A 21,311-nucleotide genomic window follows, 5' to 3' on the forward strand; every position below is an offset into this window, starting at 1 on the left:
TCTTAGAGAAATGGAAATAAAAACAAAAATAAACAAATGGGACCTAATGAAATGTAAAAACTTTTGCACAGCAAAGGAAACCATAAACAACATGAAAAGACAGCCCTCAGAATGGGAGAAAATATCTGCAAATGAAGCAACTGGCAAAGGATTAATCTCCACAATATACAAGCAGCTCATGCAGTTCAGTATCAAAAAAACAAACAACCCAGTCCAAAAATGGGCAGAAGACCTAAGCAGACATTTCTCCAAAGAAGATATACAGATTGCCAACAAACACATGAAAGAATGTTCAACATCATTAATCATTAGAGAAATGCAAATCAAAACTACAATGAGGTATCACCTCACACTCTCAGAATGGCCATCATCAAAAAATCTACAAATAACAAATGCTGGAGAGGGTGTGGAGAAAAGGGAACCCACTTGCACTGTTGGTGAGAATGGAAATTGATACAGCCACTATGGAGAACAGTATGGAGGTTCCTTAAAAAACTACAAATAGAACTACCATACAACCCAGCAATCCCACTACTGGACATACACCCTGAGAAAACCATAATTCAAAAATAGTCATGTACCACATTGTTCATTGCAGCTCCATTTACAATAGCCAGGACGTGGAAGCAACCTAAGTGTCCATCGACAAATGAATGGATAAAGATGTGGCACATATATACAATGGAATATTACTCAGCCATAAAAGGAAACGAAACTGAGTTATTTGTAGTGAGGTGGATGGACCTAGAGACTGTCATACAGAGTGAAGTAATAAGTCAGAAAGAGAAAAATAAATACCTTATGCTAACATATATATATATATATATATATATATATATATATATATATGGAATATAAAAAAGTGGTACTGAAGACCCTAGGGGCAGGACAGGAATAAAGACGCAGATGTGGAGAATGGACTTGAGGACACAGGGAGGGGGAAGGGTAAGCTGGGACGAAGTGAGAGAGTGGCATGGACTTATATATACTAACAAATGTAAAACAGATAGCTACTGGGAAGCAGTGGCATAGCACAGGGAGATAAGCTCGGTGCTTTGTGACCACCTAGAGCGGTGGGATAGGGAGGGTGGGAGGGAGAAGCAAGAGGGAGGAGATATGGAGATATATGTATATGTATAGCTGATTCACTTTGTTATACAGCAGAAACTAACACACCATTGTAAAGCAATTATACTCCAAGAAAGATGTTAAAAAAAAATGCATGCAAATATAATCTACCTCATTCCATAAAGGATATAAGGTGGCTTTCAAATAAGATGGTTAGAAAATAAAGCTTTACGATATGCTCTGCTCCTGAATGCCTTTAAATTGTCTTTAGAACAATTTAAAAATATTTTATTCAATCTGAAAGATGTAAGAAACAACTATCTTCCAGATTAGTCAGAATGTTACAAACCCTCTTACTGTCCAGTAAAGTATTAACAGTTCTTATTTCTTTGAAATCAAGACTTTTACCAAAAACTGGCAGGCGGTCATGGACTTATTTTGCTCATTTTCATTTATGTTGTTGCCCGCATCATATTTTTTTTTATGCTGGTCACTAGCATTATTTGTGGCTAATCTATGCTTTGTTGTTTGTGAGCAGTGACTGATGAGATGCCTCATTCTAAAGATTATTTTTGTCAGAAGTAGCAAGCTTTTATCTATGCCTAATTAACTCCTGTTTGTTGACCTCAAGTTATATCAGTAAGTAAGCTGAAGCTGCCTTTTATATAGTTCTATGGTAGCTCTTGGATATATGAATAGAACAATGAAATGGACAACCAGGAAGTAAATCTATCTATATATGGATCTATAACTAAGCATATGATAAAATGTATTTTTCCATTATTAAAAGAATGTGAAGAACATTAATTCTTACAGAAAAGGCTTAAGAAAAGAAAAATCAGGATATAAAAATGGCACATATAAACTTATTGCAAGAAAACATGCCCAAATCTTGCCTACATCTTTATATTTTTGTCATGCATATATACTAATTCTTCAATAAATATGTATTATATTTTTAAGCAGGAAAAACCGTGACTTTTTAAGCTTATTATATTTTAACTCTACTAGACACTATAAACTAGATTTCCAGTCTCCTCTATGTTTCAGTGCCCCACCATTTATACATGGTTTATTAGATGTGTCGGGGTGAGGAACAGAAATAAGAGAGCTCCTGAGCCAACTACAAAGTTAGAACTCACAGTCCCCAAGGCTGTCCTGACTTCTGACACAAACTGCAAGTTTGGGGAATTTCCCAAATCATCTTCTGATTTGATAGTTCACTCTAAGAATTCACAGAACTCACTGAAGGCAATTATGCTCATGGTTATGGTTTGTTGCTGGGAAGGAGACAGACTAAAATCAGCCAAGGGAAGAAGCTCATAGGGTAGAGGCCCATAGAAGTACCCAACATGGAGTTTCCATTTTCCTCTCCTTATTGAATCAGGATGCATTACTCTTCTAGCACTGATTTGTGACAGTAAGTATGGAGTTTTGCCAACTGGGAAAACTTGCCCAAGCCCCAGAGTTTTTATTGAGACTCCATTATGCAGCCATGATTGATTGACTGATTGCAAATATGGTTGAGTCTCTAGGTCAACTGATACCTACATCACATTATTGGTCTTTCTGGTGTGGTCAGCCCTCACTCTAAATCATATTGTTAGGCTAGTGAATATGACCAAAGTCCTTAGGCAAAGAAAAGACACTAGCGATTACCTCCCCAAAGCTTTGGGCAAGGCCAAATTCTTTACTCAGGGATTAAGCAGTTCAATAATGTATTGGTTTACCATGTGTATCAAACAGCATGGTAACTTATCTCTCATCAAGTCCTCACTGTTTGCTGCCATAGGGAAAACCCAAAATGTGAATGGATTAAAATATTTGACAGGTGAGGCAAAGCTTTTTAAAAAGCCTTCCAAAGTCAGTACTTTATCAACTGGAATACTTATTTTATAATTAAAGAATGCTTACATCTAATTACTAAGGATGCTTGTTCACTTTCATAAAGAAAAAGTTCTGTTCAGTGGATGAAGAGGTCATCCATCACACATACAAGATTCATTTAACCTGAAATACTACTGGGCTCATGTTATGATATAAATGATTATGAAACCTCAGTACTTAACTAAATATTTGCTTCATGCATGTCTGTAAACCTAGTAAACCACACAAAACTTCATACTATTGGCAAGCAACTTGGGCAGCAGGGGAAAAATAACATTGCTGTCAACATTTTGCCTTTTAAATAAATGAACAGGGACTTGGATCTAAAGGACATGCACTCAATATGTGGGAGGACAAGCTTCATACACAACATCCTGACCCCAGACCAGTGTTTCTGAAATTTTCAGCCTGAACTAAGGCCTTTTAATGTAACAGAGCAGGACCCTGTGCGGCCTTCCCAGGACAGAACCCTCCCCCATATCCTCTGCTTTAGCTCCTCTCTGAAGTACATAGATAGTAGTGTCTGATGCACATTTCCTGAGCTGTTTTACAGATGCTAAAACCCCCACCAAGTGAAAGACATTAACTACTTGATGACCATGAGCACAAGGTCCCTAGGCCTACTGAAATCTAAGGATTGATAATGTTAACCCTTGTGACACCACCCTGTTACCTCACCAACAATCAATCAGAGAACTGTGTAAAAGCTGGTCACAGTGCCCTGGGACTCCCCTCCCTCACCTTGCCCTAAAAATGCTTTGCTAAAACCCATCAGGGAGTTTCGGATTTTTGAGCATTAGCAGTCCCAGACTCCTTGTATGGTGCCTTACAATAAACACTGAACTTTCCTTCACCACAACCTGGTGTCAGTAGATTGGCTTTACTGTGCACGGGCAAGCAGACCCAAGTTTTGCTTTGGTAGCATTAAAAGAGAAGGACTTTTAAATATATAAGTAGATTCTTTGTGTTGATTCAAGTCATCTTTAGTATAGCATTTTTATTATTATGCTTTACTATAACATCTTTATTATTTATTATAATTATAAATTATATCTGTTATAGCATTACTTATTTACAATTATAAAACTACACATTAATTACTTATCACATAAAACTGATTAATGGCTTATAAATTTTGTACAAGTATGAAACATGAACAAGTAAAGTAAAAATTAGCAAACTAAAATCAATCACATTCTAATGAGCATATTTAGGCACTACTTCTTCCTGATTTAATCCTCACCTATTTTTTTTTCAATTTTCTGGAACAATGTAAAAAAAAAATCACTCATTGGAGAACTCATCCTATACCACCAAAGCACAAAGGTTAAGTATATATACTCAGTTCCTAGATCCAAAATAAAAAACAGATTCTGAAAAGGAGAAAAATCAAAATGTATAAAATATCAGTCAAAATATAAAATGCATTAGGCTCCTGGGACTAAACAGTTAAAATTATCTGGCTATATTTCTATTCGGAAAATGTGCATTTGTCAAATAGTTAAGAGGACCATTGTGAACCAGCTGCTTGAGAGACAGGCAGCGGGACCACCCCTTAGCCATAACAATAGACAAAATTGGCTAACTTTAAAGAAAAGGCCAGCCATAACCATCACTCTTTTACATTCACTACTCACCTCTAGGAAAATATAGTCAAGTTGCTCATCTAGACTCTCAAAAATATTTAGATTACAGCTCCCAGGGTGAAGTTACTAAAAAACACAGATGAAAATGACTGTTCATCATCAGTGGAGGCTTCACACTTCATTGAGAGCCCAAGTGGGAACATGATCTCTGAATCACAGTATATTGTCAAGCATCAAGTGACGGAATGCTACTTAATGACTCTGTGATCAACAATGCAGGTGGTCCCAGCAGCAGGAGAGAGCATCCAGGGTGCACATCAGTCAATATATTAGACTCCAGTGCATATTTTTCTTTGAGAACAAAATCAGGTTTAGCTCTTCGTAAAATGTTTGAAATGTGATATCAAAGAAGGAAAGAAAGTGCTGCATTGAATTGATACACAGAACTGTTCTTTTCCAGGCTTTGCATGAAGGCAGAGGATACTGGGAATTTGATTGTATTTCTTATACGTGCTAATTCTAAGTATTTAAAGGCTGCCTTGATGAATACATAATCAATCAGTACAGAATAGTGCAGACCTCTTACACAGGGGTTGTGGAACAGGAGTGTGAAACTACAGAGGAAAGTGCTTCACAGTCAAAGCTGAATCATCAACTCTAAACATGTTCACCTGACTGCTTTTTAAGGGCTCCAAAAAAATGATCTCTTCCTAGCCATGCCAAAATGTATTATTCTAGGTTATGATTATAAGCTTTAGTCAAATTTTTTTTTAATTTTTTCTTGGGTATACACAGCAAAATGGTAAAGTGCTAGAGCCAGTTAACACTGGCTCACAAGAGCTGATTGTGTACATCTCACCCCATCTTCACGTTCATTAATATCACACTAGTGGCTGAAATTGATGATGGAGTATCTACACCAGAGAAGTCAACCAACACTACAAATGGGGGGGTCCCCCCACCCCACTCCCCAAGGAGCAGGTTGTTAAACATTTACCAACACACTATTGCCCCTCAGTAGTGTTGTGTACTCATTCAAATATTGTGCTATGGGTCACACAATTGGTCAAAAACAGGGAACAAAACCAATGACCTGAAGAGACATAGTTCTTGTTCTCCTACATCTTACCAGTCTTATGTAGTTGCCATGCCCCTTTATTACTTTATTCCTTACCTTCACTTTCATATGTCCTACTCATTCCTTAAGCCATCTCTATTTTATATGACACTAGTGTCTCCCTTTGCTAAACTTTTATTGCAATTATCAAAGTAATACATTTTGTAAATAAGATCTAAATTTTTTCCCATGTATGATCTTCTTGACTATATTTCACGTTACTTCAAAGCAGACAAGTTTTAAACTTTGTTGCAAGGTTTGCTTAGCATGAAGCACATTGTGGGTGGCAGGAGCTGGGAGATAGGGGAACACTCAAAATTTTGGAATTGATTGAGGGGAATGCTTTTCTTTTAACATTTAAATAGAATGGTGGGGCTCACACATTTTCCACAGGCTCCCCTCTAATATTTGTAGGACTAGGGAAAGGAGCATAAACAGAATCCCAGCCTGGCTCTCCCCTTCTCTTCTCACCCTCTGACTCTAGCCTACAACTGTGAGGGGCCCAATGCTTAAGTGTGGTAGGGTGAGCAACCCCCTCATTTTGCCTGGGACTGAGGGGTTCTGGGGGTTGCAGGACTTCAATGCTAAAACTGGTACAGTCACAGGCAAACTGTGATAGGTCATCTTTTGGATTAAGGAAAGAGGATTATGCAAGGAGGTCCAGATAGCAACAAAACATCTGCTGGTCAGAGATTTCTAGGGTTTTGGAAACACAAAGCATGGCCTGGACAGGTGGTGGTGAGTGCGTGATAGCACATGAACTGTGGTTGGGTATCTTCCTTTTACCTCACACACTCATCTCTGCCAGAACTATGATATATTCTGGGCATGTAGTAGTAGAAAAAGATACAAACATGTTTTTAAAGTAAAACATATTAAAAGCATGTTCAAGTTACACTAATTTCTCTTGTTCACTGTTGCAAAGCCTTCCTTTCTGACCTCCCTGCATCCATTTTTTGGCCCCTTCCAGTCTACTGACCATATTGTATATATCGAGTGATATAACCTATGTAAATCTCTTTAGTGTGTTCAAATAAAAGAGCAGGACCACTAACTTGATAAAACGGCCCACTGTGATATGAAAAGCGTCCCCAATCCCACTGGACTCACATTATGCCACTCACCCCCTGTGCCACTCATAGGCACACTGGCCTTACTCTGGTTCCTTCCTTAAATGGTCCATTTTCTTGCCTGCTTCAGGGCCTTTGCATATGCCAGGCCCCATGTGCCACTGTCACTATGTGAAAGCTCTTTCCTGATAAAGTTTTCCCTGTCCAATCCTCAGTCTAGATCAGGGTTTCATCCCAGGCTTTCAGACCTCACCTTGCTTTTCCTTTTTGCCACATTTTGTACTTTGTAATACAATGACATGTTATTTGAATAATATATAACTTCTCCTCTAGACTTGTAAACTCAGCGAGGGCAGCATAATGTTACTTGTTGTTTTATCTCCATATACAGATTATATAGTAAACAGGAACTATTTGAGGAAAACAGAAAGGCAGAAATGAAGGAAGGAAGGGGAATTAAGCAAGCTTCTATATAATGTGGTAAAGTTCACTACGCAAGGAGTTTTAATATTCTACTCTAATATGGGTATTTTATAAAACCTCACTCATTTTAAAAGCAGGAGTTATTTTGTCACAACTTATGTTTCCCTGTTAAAGAGAAAGCATTAGCAACAGAATATATTCACATTGGAAGGATTTTGTTCCATTATGTCATGGATTTGTGAAAGAGCACCAAGGAATCAAAAACGCTAGAAAAATCCAAGTAGGGATTATATACTATTTGTAAATTCTCTTTCTCTCTTTCATTTCGCTCCTTCCTCACACTCTGATCCTGATCATAATATTTTCACAAAATCTAATATCAGAAGAAAAAAACTATTAAGCTCATTCTCAGTAATGTGTAAAAGATTAATAAAGTATAAATAGTTACTTTTTTTTTTTTTCCCACCTCGCGGCTAGTGGGATCTTAGTTCCCAGACCAGGGATAGAGGGCAGGCCCCGTAGTGAAAGCGCCAAGTCCTAACCACTAGACTGCCAGGGAATTCCCAATAGTCACTCTTTTACACAGTTCCCAGAAGCTGTAACATTTGAAAATGCAAATAGCCTAAAGTTAAAAAATTCAGTTGGTAGTCCAATTATGTGGATGCCATTTTGACAATAAAATCATTCCATATGGCCGAATAAATAAAACAACCAAAGTTTCATGTTTCTAAAGCAATTATCAAGCAACACGTACAACAGATATCTTCTATCCCCGTCTCCCCTCTACTCTCATTTCTTCCTGAGCCTTACCAGTGAGCCAAGAAACCACTTCACCCATGGAAGGTGACAACATACCCTTTGAGAAATAGCAACTGATCCACAAATGCTGACAGGAGATATGAGCTCCGGCAAATGGATTATTTAGACAAATCAGACACAAAGTACGACTAGCTGGAGAGACATTACTCATTCAAATTCTAGGAAAATACATCTTTTATAGTTAAGACAAACCTTAGGGCAGAAGTTCTATGCCAGAGAGGGAAAGCCGGAAGGAAACGAGTCCTGCGATGCTGCAGCAAGGTCCAATTCTCTACTTGGATGCCCGCAGGCCAATATACGCAACCGCCTTTCCATCCTGCGCATGTTCCAAATCCCCCAAACGCATGCGTAGAGTGTCACTGCATCTATGGTGGGGACGTTGTGAAAGAGTGTCCTCAAGTCCTCTATGGTTCCTGCGCGGGAAGATGGGCAATGTATATGAGGCGCATGCGCAGGTGTGGAAGCAACCGCTTCTTTTCTCTTCGGCGTGCCTCAGAGATACCTGGTGTCGCCATGGGCCGACGACCCGCTCGTTGTTACCGGTATTGCAAGAATAAGCCGTATCCAAAGTCTCGCTTTTGCCGAGGTGTCCCTGATGCCAAGATCCGTATCTTTGACCTGGGTCGGAAGAAGGCAAAAGTGGATGAGTTCCCACTCTGTGGACACATAGTGTCTGATGAGTATGAGCAGCTCTCTTCTGAATCCCTGGAGGCCGCCCGAATTTGTGCCAACAAGTACATGGTGAAAAGTTGTGGCAAAGATGGCTTTCACATCCGAGTGCGACTCCATCCATTACATGTTATCCGCATCAACAAGGTGTTGTCCTGTGCTGGGGCTGACAGACTCCAGACAGGTATGCGAGGTGCCTTTGGAAAACCCCAGGGTACAGTGGCCAGAGTCCATGTTGGTCAAGTCATCATGTCCATCCGCACCAAGCTTCAGAACAAGGAACATGTGATTGAAGCCTTACGCAGGGCCAAGTTCAAGTTCCCTGGGCGCCAGAAGATTCATATCTCCAAGAAATGGGGCTTTACCAAGTTTAATGCTGATGAATTTGAAGACAAAGTGGCTAAGAAGTGCCTCATCCCGGATGGTTGTGGAGTCAAATACATCCCCAGCCGTGGCCCTCTGGATAAGTGGCGAGCTCTGCACTCGTGAGGTCTTTTGACAGCACTGGCAATTTTGACCATGCTGGTCTGACTTTTGCTCACCAATAAATTTTACTTATGGTAAAAAAAGAATTATTTGTTAATTTTTTATAGTTTAAAAATATCCAATTTTTAGAATATAGACTAATAGAGAAATAATTTTTTGTGTTAACATTACCAGAAAGAGTTTTAATGACAAATGATAATTTCATTTCAAGTGAGAGTGAAACAATTTGTATGCCATTTATAGAGAAAGCTGTTGCAATTCTAATCCACACTTTTAACTTAGAGAGTCTAGGAAAATATGTCAAAAGTTTTGTTTGTAGAGAAGTCGTAAGTTATATAGCTGTCATTGCCTTGAATAAAAAATAGAGAAGAATCTGAGATTTACAGAAAAAATTCTTATTTTTTATAGAAAATAAACAATTGGGATGAAAATAATGGTAGGCATTAGTCATATTTCAATTACAATCTCTTTGAAACTAAAAAGTCTATTCTTAAACTTGTTGCTTATGTTTCCCTTATACATTTCTGCATATTGTTTTTAGAATTACCTGTCACCTCCAATTATCAGCCTTAGGACAATTGGGGATCACTGCCAAAGGTTTCCCCAGACAAGCCTTACATTATCTTACACTCAAGAGACGACAATCCAATCTTTTCTTCATCACAGAAAGGTCATAGGTTGACAACCAAGTACATATTTCTTGATCTGAGTCCCAGTAGAACCAACAGAAAAGAGAAAATGACACCAAATCTGCTGTCTGTCCTCTAAAAGAATCCTAGAGAGAGTTTGCAGTTGTAGGTGTTTGCCCTACATTAGAGTTATGTTGATCATACAGGTGTTTTTATGCATCGTTTTATTTTAGAAATTACATAAGCTAAAGTTTCTGGGTCTCTACTGCATTCTAAAATTCTGGTTATTTAGTTGTTTAGTTATTTGTTATTTAGTCTTCTAAATCTCAATCCTGCAAACAGTGCCCTCAGTTTTCTTTAGCTACTCATTTTCAGAGTCAACATATTAAATAAGGAACAAAAGGAATACTAAATAAACTGTATTGAAACATATGCTTTTAAAATTATTTTCATTTACTTAAAAAAATTTCTATGTCAATCTTAAAATTTTGCATCTGACTTGATACTTCTTTCAGGGCCTTACTATGCCTCCTACTTGTGTATTTTAAGCTAAATTGCTGTTTTAAGCAATAATATTTATTATATCTAAACAAGAAGGATAACAGGTACTAAATAATATATGAATGTATAGAAAGGGCTTTTCAATTTCAGTAGCACTTTCTTTGACACGTTATACTTGATACTCTAAAACTCTTGAAGTTTTCTAGGAAATTAAGTCCTATGCAATTTGCAAATGAGGGTGTACTTGAGCCAGATCTTCTGACTCCTGTCCAATCCTGTTTACTTTTTACTGAACCGTTTTTCAAAAAAAAACCCTCAACTTCAAAAAAATCAAAATGCCAAACAAAACACAACAAAACAGTTCCTTGGTCATGTCTTAATACAACTGTGATGCAGCTTTGAAAATATTTTCCGTCTTCGTTATTCATCCTTATCTTTGGTCTCAAACTTTTCAAACATCTTAACCTTCAAACTTGGAACTCTGTACTCACTCACTAAATACAGGGAGGCAGCCAAGCATAAGCCCATGAATGTCCTTGCCCTAAGAGATTGGTAACTATGATTGTTTATGCATATAGATAGGTGGATGAAAAGGAAATGAAAGGTTAAAAATTATTACATTAAACAGCTAATAGGAAGCTGTCATCAAGGTTTATTATGAGTTTTCCCTACAGTTTTCTATTATAAACTATTATATATAAATTTTATTTCCTTTAATGTTAATAGAAGAACACTCTCACTTGTTTTTCTTAACAAAAGTCCTGCTAACATGTCCTTGAAGCCATGATTTCATTTTTTCAGCATTCTCCTTTTTTCTGGTCATTCTAGTTGTTAAAAAATTGATAAGACAGTTGAACTGAAATATAATTAAATTATATGTTGCAGAGCTCTTCATTATTTCTAAATTTCTATTCTAAATGGAAAATTTAATTTGGGAACATATGTATTCAGAATTTCATGCACTACTGCAATGAAACAGAACTATCTGCTCATTCAAAATAAAAATACATTTACAGTTAACTAAATTCAAGCAAATATTGCCAGATAAATCTCTTTGATTTAGCTGATGGAGTTCTTCAGGTTTTATGGAAAATACTGACTGAATCAGTTAGAAAATGGACCATGTACCATATCAGCTTAGTTTTGAAAAGCACATTCCACCAATCATCATTGCATAATCCACCATTTCTTACCCCCCCCCAATATGGAATTATTCTAAGCGCATTTAGTCTGGAATCCTTAACTTTTATAAAAATATACACCAGGGGCTTCCCTGGTGGCGTAGTGGTTGAGAGTCAGCCTGCCGATGCAGGGGACACGGGTTCGTGCCCCGGTCCAGGAAGATCCCACATGCTGCGGAGCGGCTGGGCCCGTGAGCCATAGCCACTGAGCCTGCGCGTCCGGAGCCTGTGCTCCGCAACGGGAGAGGCCACAACAGTGAGAGGCCCGCGTACCGCAAAAAAAAAAACAAAACAAACAAAAAAATGGTATGTATCACTTCCCTGCTAAAAACTATTCACTAGTAATATCAAACTCTTATATAGTGATTAACATATGCCAGGCACTGTTCTAAGCTCCTTAAGTATCATAATTCAGTTCCTATAGCCCCCGCTAGATTTCTCCCTTTATTTTCTTTGAGACTCAGGCCAAGCATGTGTGCAGCTGTGCTGAAGGGCACAGACTTGTGTTTAGTCATCCTGTTGGAGTTTGATGCACTGACACACTTGGATTCCAGATTGTCCTTGTGGGGTTCAGTTTGTACTCATGGACTTCATTTGCCTGTGGGATCAAGGTTACCCATATTTCTCTTCACTTTGCATTTAGATATTTTTTCCCCCAATTGCCTGTCTTTCTGATTTGTAAGGATTTCAGGCCCATTGCAAGGAGAGAGTCAATAGCGTCCAGTAGACTTCTTTACAGTCCCTGGTTGGTGACTTTTATCTAATCACCCACTATCCTCTTCAGAATTATTTTCCCAGCTCTTCTCATTATTCTGCAAATTTTAATTCCCAAAAGACATTTCTTATTCCATATTACTCTTAGTATACCCTAAGCAAACTCTAGCTGATATGGAAATGATCATTAAAATCGGGAAAATTTTGAAAATTAGTTTGGTGAAGCTATTGAAAAAGTAAAATGTTTTGGAATACATAGACTTTTTTTATTTTTTATTTTTTTGGTATGCGGGCCTCTCACTGTTGTGACCCCTCCCATTGCGGAGCACAGGCTCCGAACGCGCAGGCTCAGCGGCCATGGCTCACGGGCCCAGCCGCTCCGCAGCATGTGGGATCTTCCCGGACCGGGGCACGAACCCGTGTGCCCTGAATCGGCAGGCGGACTCTCAACCACTGCACCACCAGGGAAGCCCTGGAATACATAGACTTTTGTTTGGATTCTGGCTCTGCTTTCTACTTTTCCTTTCACCCTGAGCAATTTATTGAAATTTTCGGAGGCTTAGTTGTCTAAAATTAAAATGAAGATTATTGTGACAGTTATGAGAATATGCATTTAACACAGTTTCTGGTACATAGTATACCCTAAATGAATGTTGCTTATTATCATTATTTATTATTAAATGATTAGAAGTTTAAAGGAGTTCACTGTGTATTAGCTATGCTTATTAATATAATTACTCTGGCCATGAAGTGAAATCTAAAATATATCTACTTCTAATTGCAGAATCTCAAAACCTTTTGATGTTATTTTAAAAATTCATATTTAAAGTATACATTGTATCTATTTTTTCTGTGTAAGCTCAACAGTGATGAAGTATTTGAATACAAGTGTGAAAATGTTTGATAGCCATCATACTCAGTATTCCCTGGTAGGTTAATTCTGCTGTTCTACTGAAGACATATAAAATTTCTGTGAAATAACTATTGCAGCTTGTGCAATTTGGCCCTATTTTAACCTTTTACTTCTGGTTAATATATTTTCCAAAGCATTTAGATATAATTTTAATTATGTAAATAATTATTTGTATGGAATATTAAAAAGTAATTATTTTAAAGCAGTGTAAAAGATTTAAAAATTTACTATTTCCAACTTATAAGTTACAGGAGCATATTGGTGTATATTATTATAGATTTAATGAACCATGAAAAGTTATGATTAAGTTAGAGAAAGTTTTTTTATTTATCATCATGCATTTTAAGAGGTATATTAAAATGTAATAATGGACTGCACAAATTAAAGCCATAAAAATGCATAGACTCCAATCATAAGATCATAAAGAATGCTAGCCTAGACATTGTGTTTCATTTTGGACTTAACCTCACCAATGCAACCAACTCATACATAATTACAATAAGTTTTCATGCTAGATTCTGATTTGGAAACCTCTCTCTCTCTGTCTCTGTGTGTGAGGATATATATGCATAAACACACTTGTATATTTGAGATTGTCAGTAAGTCAGTACTCTAGCAAATTCAGTAGTTGCATATTCTATCCAATTTAATCACATGCCAATCAACTAAAAGAGGAAAAAAGAAAGAATCACTTCTTCTGGAACAAAAGCCTTTACAAAATGCAAATTTTACAAAAATGCAAATCATTTGCCTAAAAATTTGTAATGTTTAACAAATCAAGCATTATGTTTTGACACTTGAGAAGAGAATAAGAATTGCAATACAATAAATGTTACCATATAATAAGAAAGAATTAAAATTTATTTATAGAAGACCTGGTTAAGCTTACTCCTAACTGATTACAATAATGTCAATTACAATAATATCAATCAGACAAAGAGTATTTGCCTAGAGATAGTTAATATGGAAAGAGCAAAACCGCTAGATAAGCAGAGGAGGAAAAAACACTGTCTTGCTCACAGTAATGGCTCAGCAGCTTTCTAGCACACTAGAACTAGCTGTAATCACACATTTTCGTTTGCTACTCTCTATCACCCTGATGGCCAATTTATCCACAGTAGCATATTTACAGGCCTGTTTAGGAAATTGAAATTCTTCACCAGAGCTGATGCTACATTGCCTCCGAGCACTATAGGATTTAATTGAACCAGCATGAAAGAACTGATGAATGGCTTTGCTTGCGGTGAAGAAAGTGACGCAGGTTCGAATTTCAATGGAAGATTCTAGCCAATACTTAGTGGCTGGGATACAAAATTGCCGACTACTGAAGTGTTATCTTCTGTCTTTCTCTCTGAGCTTACATGTACCTAATTTTCTTTGCCACATCCTCTTTTTTTCTTTCCATTTATGTGTGCTGTGCCAACCACCCTCAGCTCAAATCTGTGTGGCAGGGTCAAATCAGATGTGATTGCAAACCTCAGTCTCTTTACTTTACTATGCCTCATTAAAATATCCCAAAGGAAGAACATTTTCAGATTTCTACCATTCATGGAGTTTTTGAGATGGAGCATTGTAAACCAGATGTAACCAAATTATGTGTACATTATATATACTTTTTCTTTGCACTGCACAATCAGTACATAATACACTTGTGTCCTGTTGCATTTTTTAAGCCTATTTCTTTCACCTGTTTAAGTCCTTTATTCTCCTCTTTAGGTAACCACCTAAATATTAAATATTTACTATTCCATTGGACTTTTCCCTCTTTACCCATTCTTTTGGTAACAATCCCCTTTCCTATCTTGATATTTTTGCTTTTGCTTTGCTTCTCTGTGGTGATATGTGTTAAATATCTCATAAAAAAACAAAATTATACAAATATTTCTTGAAAATCAACAATTTCCCAAATATCTGTTTCTAGTCTTGAGGTTTCAAAGTTTGGTCATCTTCTTGTTCTTCCATTATACTTTTCTCTTTCTCTTATTCAGTGGAATTGTTTTCGTTTTATTTCTCTTGTTCCCATGTAATAAAAGCTAACCAGGAGTTATGTTTATTTTCTTTCTGTTTCTTTAATATTCTAATACCATCTGTTGCTTTTAACCTTGCCTTCTCAGATTTTTCTGAATGTCAAAAAGTGGTTAATAGAAATGATATCCCTCACTTCATTTCGTGAGATACATAACTAATCTATATTTATTTGTTTTCTCTACCATCTTACTACAAGTGGAAATAATCTGTCATTTGTATTTTTTTTCCTCTTCCACTGGATATCATTTTTCCACTCCACCTTTATGCTTCCATCTTTTTTGTCTTTTCCTATTCCCCACACTTCAAGGATAAAATTAAATTTTGCTTTGATTTATTGCTTCCTGGCTTTGCTTTAGTCTTTTCTTTGATTTTTCACTCCATTCCACCTTAATTACCCTCTGTTTTGAACATGCCTTCAATTAAGCACTGATCTTTCTATGTATTTGTCTCTACCTCTACCTCTATCTCTTCTCTTTTCTGAATGTTTCTTGGTCAGTTATGATTGGCTTCAACCCCTTGACCTTTGTACTTGTCTCCTACCAGTTATGTCTTCTGGTTTCTCTGCTTTCTCATTTACATGCGGACCTCAGACTCCACAAATTACTACCCTAATTTTATCCTGCAGTTTTTATGCCTCTTTTGTTCAGATGGTACTTTTGACTTTAGGACACAAATGTTCAGTCAGGATATAATTACTACTGAAAATGTCGTCTAGTCATTTACATGGCTCAATGGAACCATATGGCCATTTCCTCTTACACATTAATAAAGATATCCATCTACTAATCTGGTCAACTCTAGGAGTAGAAGTAAGAATGATAAAAATAACAAGTAATGCAAAATGTCCTTTCTCTTGGTGTGAAGATTATCAAAATTACTTTTGAAGATTGTTTTATCTAATGTTCAGAAACTCACTTTGTACATAATCTTGGGATTTGTTCTTCAATTTGCTGATTTCTTTGCTGTACACTTGATTTATAACCTCCCTACAGTTTCTTCTACCTCTTTTTCTTTTCTTTTCTTTTTTAACATTTATTTATTTATTTTATTTAGTCGCGCTGGGGCTTAGTTGCAGCATGTGGGCTCCTTAGTTGTGGCATGCATGTGGGATCTAGTTCCCTGGCCAGAGATCGAACCCAGGCCCCCTGCATTGGGAGCACAGAGTCTTAACCACTGCACCACTAGGGAAGTCCCCTCTTTTTCTTTTTTCTAGGAAAGAACCAGACTATGAAGGATGCAAAGCATCAGTTTAAGCAGAGTTGATATCCTTCAAACCTTCACTTGAACAAGACTAAGTGTGTTTTTTCTTTCTTTTTTTTTGAGAAATATTCACATCCTGAAAAGAAAGAGAAAAAGTAAAGTCTACTTGTAACCAAGCAAGGAAATATTAAAGATCACAGAGGCAAAACGTGAGCAAAATAGATAAAGATTCCAATACGGAAAAAAGAGTAATGCTCGGTGATTGAATATGGAACAACACTTTCTTTTGATTACTACTCTCCTACTCAAACTTGCTTGTTTTTCTTGGAATTTATTTTTATTTCTTGCTTTCCTTCTAAGTTAAATTAATAATCAGTACACATTTCTCCTGAATCTTATTACTAGCTACTAAGAACACTAAGTTTTATATGTTAAATATCCAGCCAGGAAAATAGGATAGTCGGTATCTGTGAGATAATAGGCTTTCCTGGCACAGAGCTCCTAGGACATTTATACATTCCTAACTGATAAAAGCGGAGCGTCTCTTTTTCTAATATTTGGTCTTTGATCCAGTCCCTGACACAGGGTTCTTAAACCTTTGTAAATTTCTAAATGATAAGAGCACTAGGAGCATGTTTTGTTCTAATGAGGTGACTTTGGGTCAGCTCCTTAATGGCTCCTGGATGGGGGCTGATTGCCAGGAGGACCAAGCCATGATTTAAAGCTTGGAATTTTCATTCCATCACCCATCCTCCAAAGAAGGGAGTGGGGCTGGAAATGGAATTAATAACTGATTATGCCCACTTGAGGTAGCCTGCACAAAATCCCAATAGAACGGGGTTTAGAGGGCTTTCAGATTATTGAACACATCCACATGCTAGGACAGTGACACCTCCCCAACTCCATGGGGACAGAAATTGTTGTCCTCAGCACCCTCCCAGGCTTTGCTCCATGTATCTCTTCATCTGGCTGTTCATCTGTATCCTAAATTATATCCTTTAAAAAACTGGTAAACATAAGTGTTCCCTTGAGTACTGTGAGCTGCTCTAACAAGTTAATCAAATCTGAGAATAAAGTTGAAGGAATCTGTGATTTACAACCAACTGGTCAAAAACACAGATGATAACTTGGGCTTGCGACTGGCATTTGAAGGAAGTGTGTGTGTGTGTGTCTGTGTCTGTGTCTGTGTGTCTGAGTGTGGTGTAAGGACAGTCTTAGTGTTATGGGATTGAGCCTTCAACTCGTGGGATCTGATGCTATTTCTGGGTATCAGAATTGAGTTAAATTGTAGCACACCCAACTGGTGTCCAAGAATTACTTGTTGGTAAGGGGGAAAATTTCCACACATTTGATGACTAGAAGTGTCAGAAGTGAAGTGTTCTTCTCTGTGACGATAAAGAAGACACACAGGATAAAGAAATGTGCAGTAGGGAAGAACCAAGTTTTTCCCTATGTAGGAAGGAGAAAAACTGAGAGGCTTTGCTTTACAATACCACAATAACAGAAGTATAAAATGGACTAGTCTTAACTTCCAAGTCCTATAGTAGTGTGTGGTTTTATTTGTGTGTGTGTGTGTGTGTGTGTGTGTGTGTGTGAAGGGATGAGAAAGGGATGGCAAAGAAGGACCAAAGAGAGCTTTTTGAATAACAGATGAAGCTCCCATGGAAATTTTGGGAATAAAAGGAAAATACAAACAAGTTCAAAGAGGTTTCGGGGTGGGTACCTGAAGTAAAGGATGTGAAGCAGATTTCATTAGATAGAATGAATGAGTTCAGGGAGAAAACAGTGAGTAGACCCAAGAAAGATTCTCTAAGGTATAATGAGAGAGGTAACTCACCTTTAAGTGAAGTTAACATGGGTGAGAAGAAACTATTACAGGTACTGTGTTATTTAGGACATTTCATGTGTCATTAAATAATTCAACTCAACAAACATTCCATGGGTGCCTATTAGGAACTGTACTGAGCAAAAATGCAAGCATAAATGAAGCATGTTTCCTATGCTTCAGGAATTTATAGCTAACTATGGCAAATTAAGACATATATGAAGATAGTGAATACATGACATAATCTGACAAATTCTGTATTTCAAATAAAGTGCAGAGAATAGTTTGTTGTTGTTTCTTGCTGAGATAAAGAGGGAAATCTTAAAGCATGAAGTTAAATGTGAGTTAGATCTTAAAGGATGGGTTAAATTTTGGTGTTGGAGATGAAAGGAAGAGCATTCCAAATGAAAGATATATGGCCAGGACCTAAGTTGTCAGGACCTAAGTGGATAAAGTACAGTGCTTAGGTGTGTAAATGTTAGTGAAGAGTTATAATTATGCAGACATGATAAGATGAGGTGATTGGGACTAGACTGTTATGTGTTACACATTTTATTCCGTTGGCCATAAAAAACTAAGAAAATCTTTGACTCAGGGTATGACTGATCATAGTTTTGCATTAAAAAATTGTTAGCTATAGAGACGATGATAAATTATATGTGGAAGGAGATTAATGATAAGTTGATACAAGAGTTCAAAAGATAATAGGAACAATATTATTTTTAAAAAGGAAAGAATTGACTTTTAAAGAATGCAGAATTGATTGAGAATTGAATGTATGCATGAAGAGTAAGAGAAAGAGAAATCAACTCAACGTGTCCAAGTTTGAATGGCTGAAAGATGTAGTCCTCACTCTTAGACATTGATTGTTTCAATTTAATATTTTAATTACCTGTATATAAATATGGTTGTGTGGTTCCTAGTAATAATGTAATTTCAAATTCCTGTGTGAGAATACCCTGCATAGTATTTTAATATAATTTGTGTATACTTTACATAAACTTTATGTAAGATAGTAAGTACAGGAATTTTCTTGAAAGGAGATGAATATATTTTAAACTTTAATAGAGGTTTACTTAGAAAATCACAGATGTGTTGGAACTCCCTTCAAATTATGAAATGATATGAGATTTTCTCTTAAAGATCAGAAGAAAATCTGAAAAATCTTTGAGCATTTCTCAACCCAACTGTACATGCCAAGTGATGTGGCAAATTGAAATACTTAAATTAAAGACCTCATGTATTTTTGCTTGGAATGTATGTGATTGAGAAGAAACATCTGCAATAGGTTTGGGGTTGAATTTTCTCATATTTTAATATCATGTCTTTTATGCAGTCCTCTGCATAGAGCAAAATACTTTCTTGTGGTTAAGCAGGATAGTACTGTTTGGAAAATATCTATCTCATCAAGATCTAGCCATGAAAGGGAGAACAAGAGGGGGCAACGCCTTGAATAGAATAACTCCCAACAGATAGATATTGATTACTAGAGATCCAAAGATCAATAGGCCAAGCAACAAAAACAGCTCTGTTACAGCTGTGTTATATGCATGACTGGAATACAAAATCCAGAACTGGAGCTGTTTCAAACCAGTGGAGCCTGAGTGTAGGCAGAAGACACTTTTACTAGAGTGCTATCATTGGCCATGTTAGAACACAGACTCTGAAAACCAGTCTTGGCATTGGCATATGAGAAGGACTAAGACAAAATCTCTCTTGTGTGTGGAAAACTATCAAGATAAGTAGGCTTCCTACTTATGAGTGAGTCTGCTTTATGTTGGCCTGTGCTTTGAAGTCCTGGAGGTCTTCTGGGTGTACAGAAATGACTTCAGGTGGTGCGGGCACAAGGGCATGGGGGTGAAACTCAACCAAACCCTCTCCTTTTTCAATCAGAGAAACTCCAGTTAATGCCTTTTCTGTATTTGGTTTCTCTAAAGATTTTGTTTGAAGAAAGTCTTCAGAGGCTAGTTTTTCTTGTTGTTTTGTTTTGTTTGAGAGCACTGGTTTAGACAGTATAATGCTGGGAAAACTAATCAAAATGTTAAAATGTAAAGAGGTAATATTTTCTAACCTCTACATTTTACATAACTGAGATTGTGAATTCTTTGGAGAGACCAATTAAGGAGACTCAAGGGGTGAGTCATTCCCGATATCCGTGCACTGTATTGTGCTTTTTAAATGTTTACAATTTTGTACAAAAGAAGACAAAGTTTTTAACTTGCAGAGTTTTTTCTCCTGAAAGTAGAAAATGATATTCAGAATTACAAAAGTATACTTGAGGCATTCGATATTTGTTTCTTTGCTCAAAAGTAAGCAGCAGAATCTTGTCAGTTTTTACCCCATGAACACTTTCCAGCTCCTCTTTGTCAGTTACAGTTTTTACATGGAGACACACACAAGCACACACAGACACAAACACACACACAGGCACAGACATTTGCGTGCAGGGAAGGAGAAGGAAGAAGGGAGGGGAGGACAGAGAGACAGAGAGAGACAGATGGGGTTTAAAGCCAATCTTGTGGAAAAAAAATTACATTTTTCATTTGCCTGCTTTGTTTTCTTTCTTCTCAAAGGTGTACTTCTGCAGATATGTGGCAGAGTACCAGGGAAAGATAAAGCCAGAAAAACATTGGTTTGGCCAAAAAATTCATTCGGTTAATGAATAAGTTCTTGGTGAAAATGAAGAATGTGTCTTTTATTTTTACTTAAAACCAAACGATCTTTTTGGCCATCCCAATATTTGGTGTCATTGACTAATAATTTAAGACAAATTTGTAAACATGAAGCATAAAACTTTTAGACAACATACAATGTCACAATATATTCCCCATTATCCATTTCATTCACTAGGAAAAGCTACTCTCGTAGTTTGATCTTAAATGTAGGGGAAAGAGTGGAAACGTAGAAGGAGTCTTTGGGATGACAGGCATTTGTTCTAAGTCCATGTGCAAGAGGGGTTTCACAAGGAGGACGCAAACAACCCTAGAGGGAAACACCAAGTAGATGAGGTTTCTGTTGTAATCGCTGTAATTCCACTACTCCAGTGCCTCAATAGCTACCCCCTAGACCCATCTTTCTGCTAAAGTTTCCTGGGTTTGGTAAAAACTATTGTTATTAAGATACAAAATAGAGGAGATCATGGGCCTTTTCTAAATAAAAGTAGTTGTTGAATGCATATTCAAACATCGGGGGCTT

General features: G+C 37.1%; 1 protein-coding gene across 1 annotated transcript; it reads left to right on the top strand.

The window, feature by feature from the left end:
- Window positions 1-8,402: 8,402 nt before the first annotated feature.
- On the top strand, window positions 8,403-9,128 carry RPL10L (ribosomal protein L10 like; the record flags this gene model as incomplete). Its single annotated transcript, XM_082647623.1, has 1 exon — window positions 8,403-9,128. One exon carries the CDS (start codon window positions 8,403-8,405, stop codon window positions 9,126-9,128), a length of 726 nt encoding a protein of 241 aa, XP_082503749.1.
- Between the last annotated feature and the right edge of the window lie 12,183 nt (window positions 9,129-21,311).

The sequence above is a fragment of the Grampus griseus genome (genome assembly GCF_964374135.1).
Source record: "Grampus griseus genome assembly, chromosome: 2".
Lineage (NCBI taxonomy): Eukaryota > Metazoa > Chordata > Mammalia > Artiodactyla > Delphinidae > Grampus > Grampus griseus.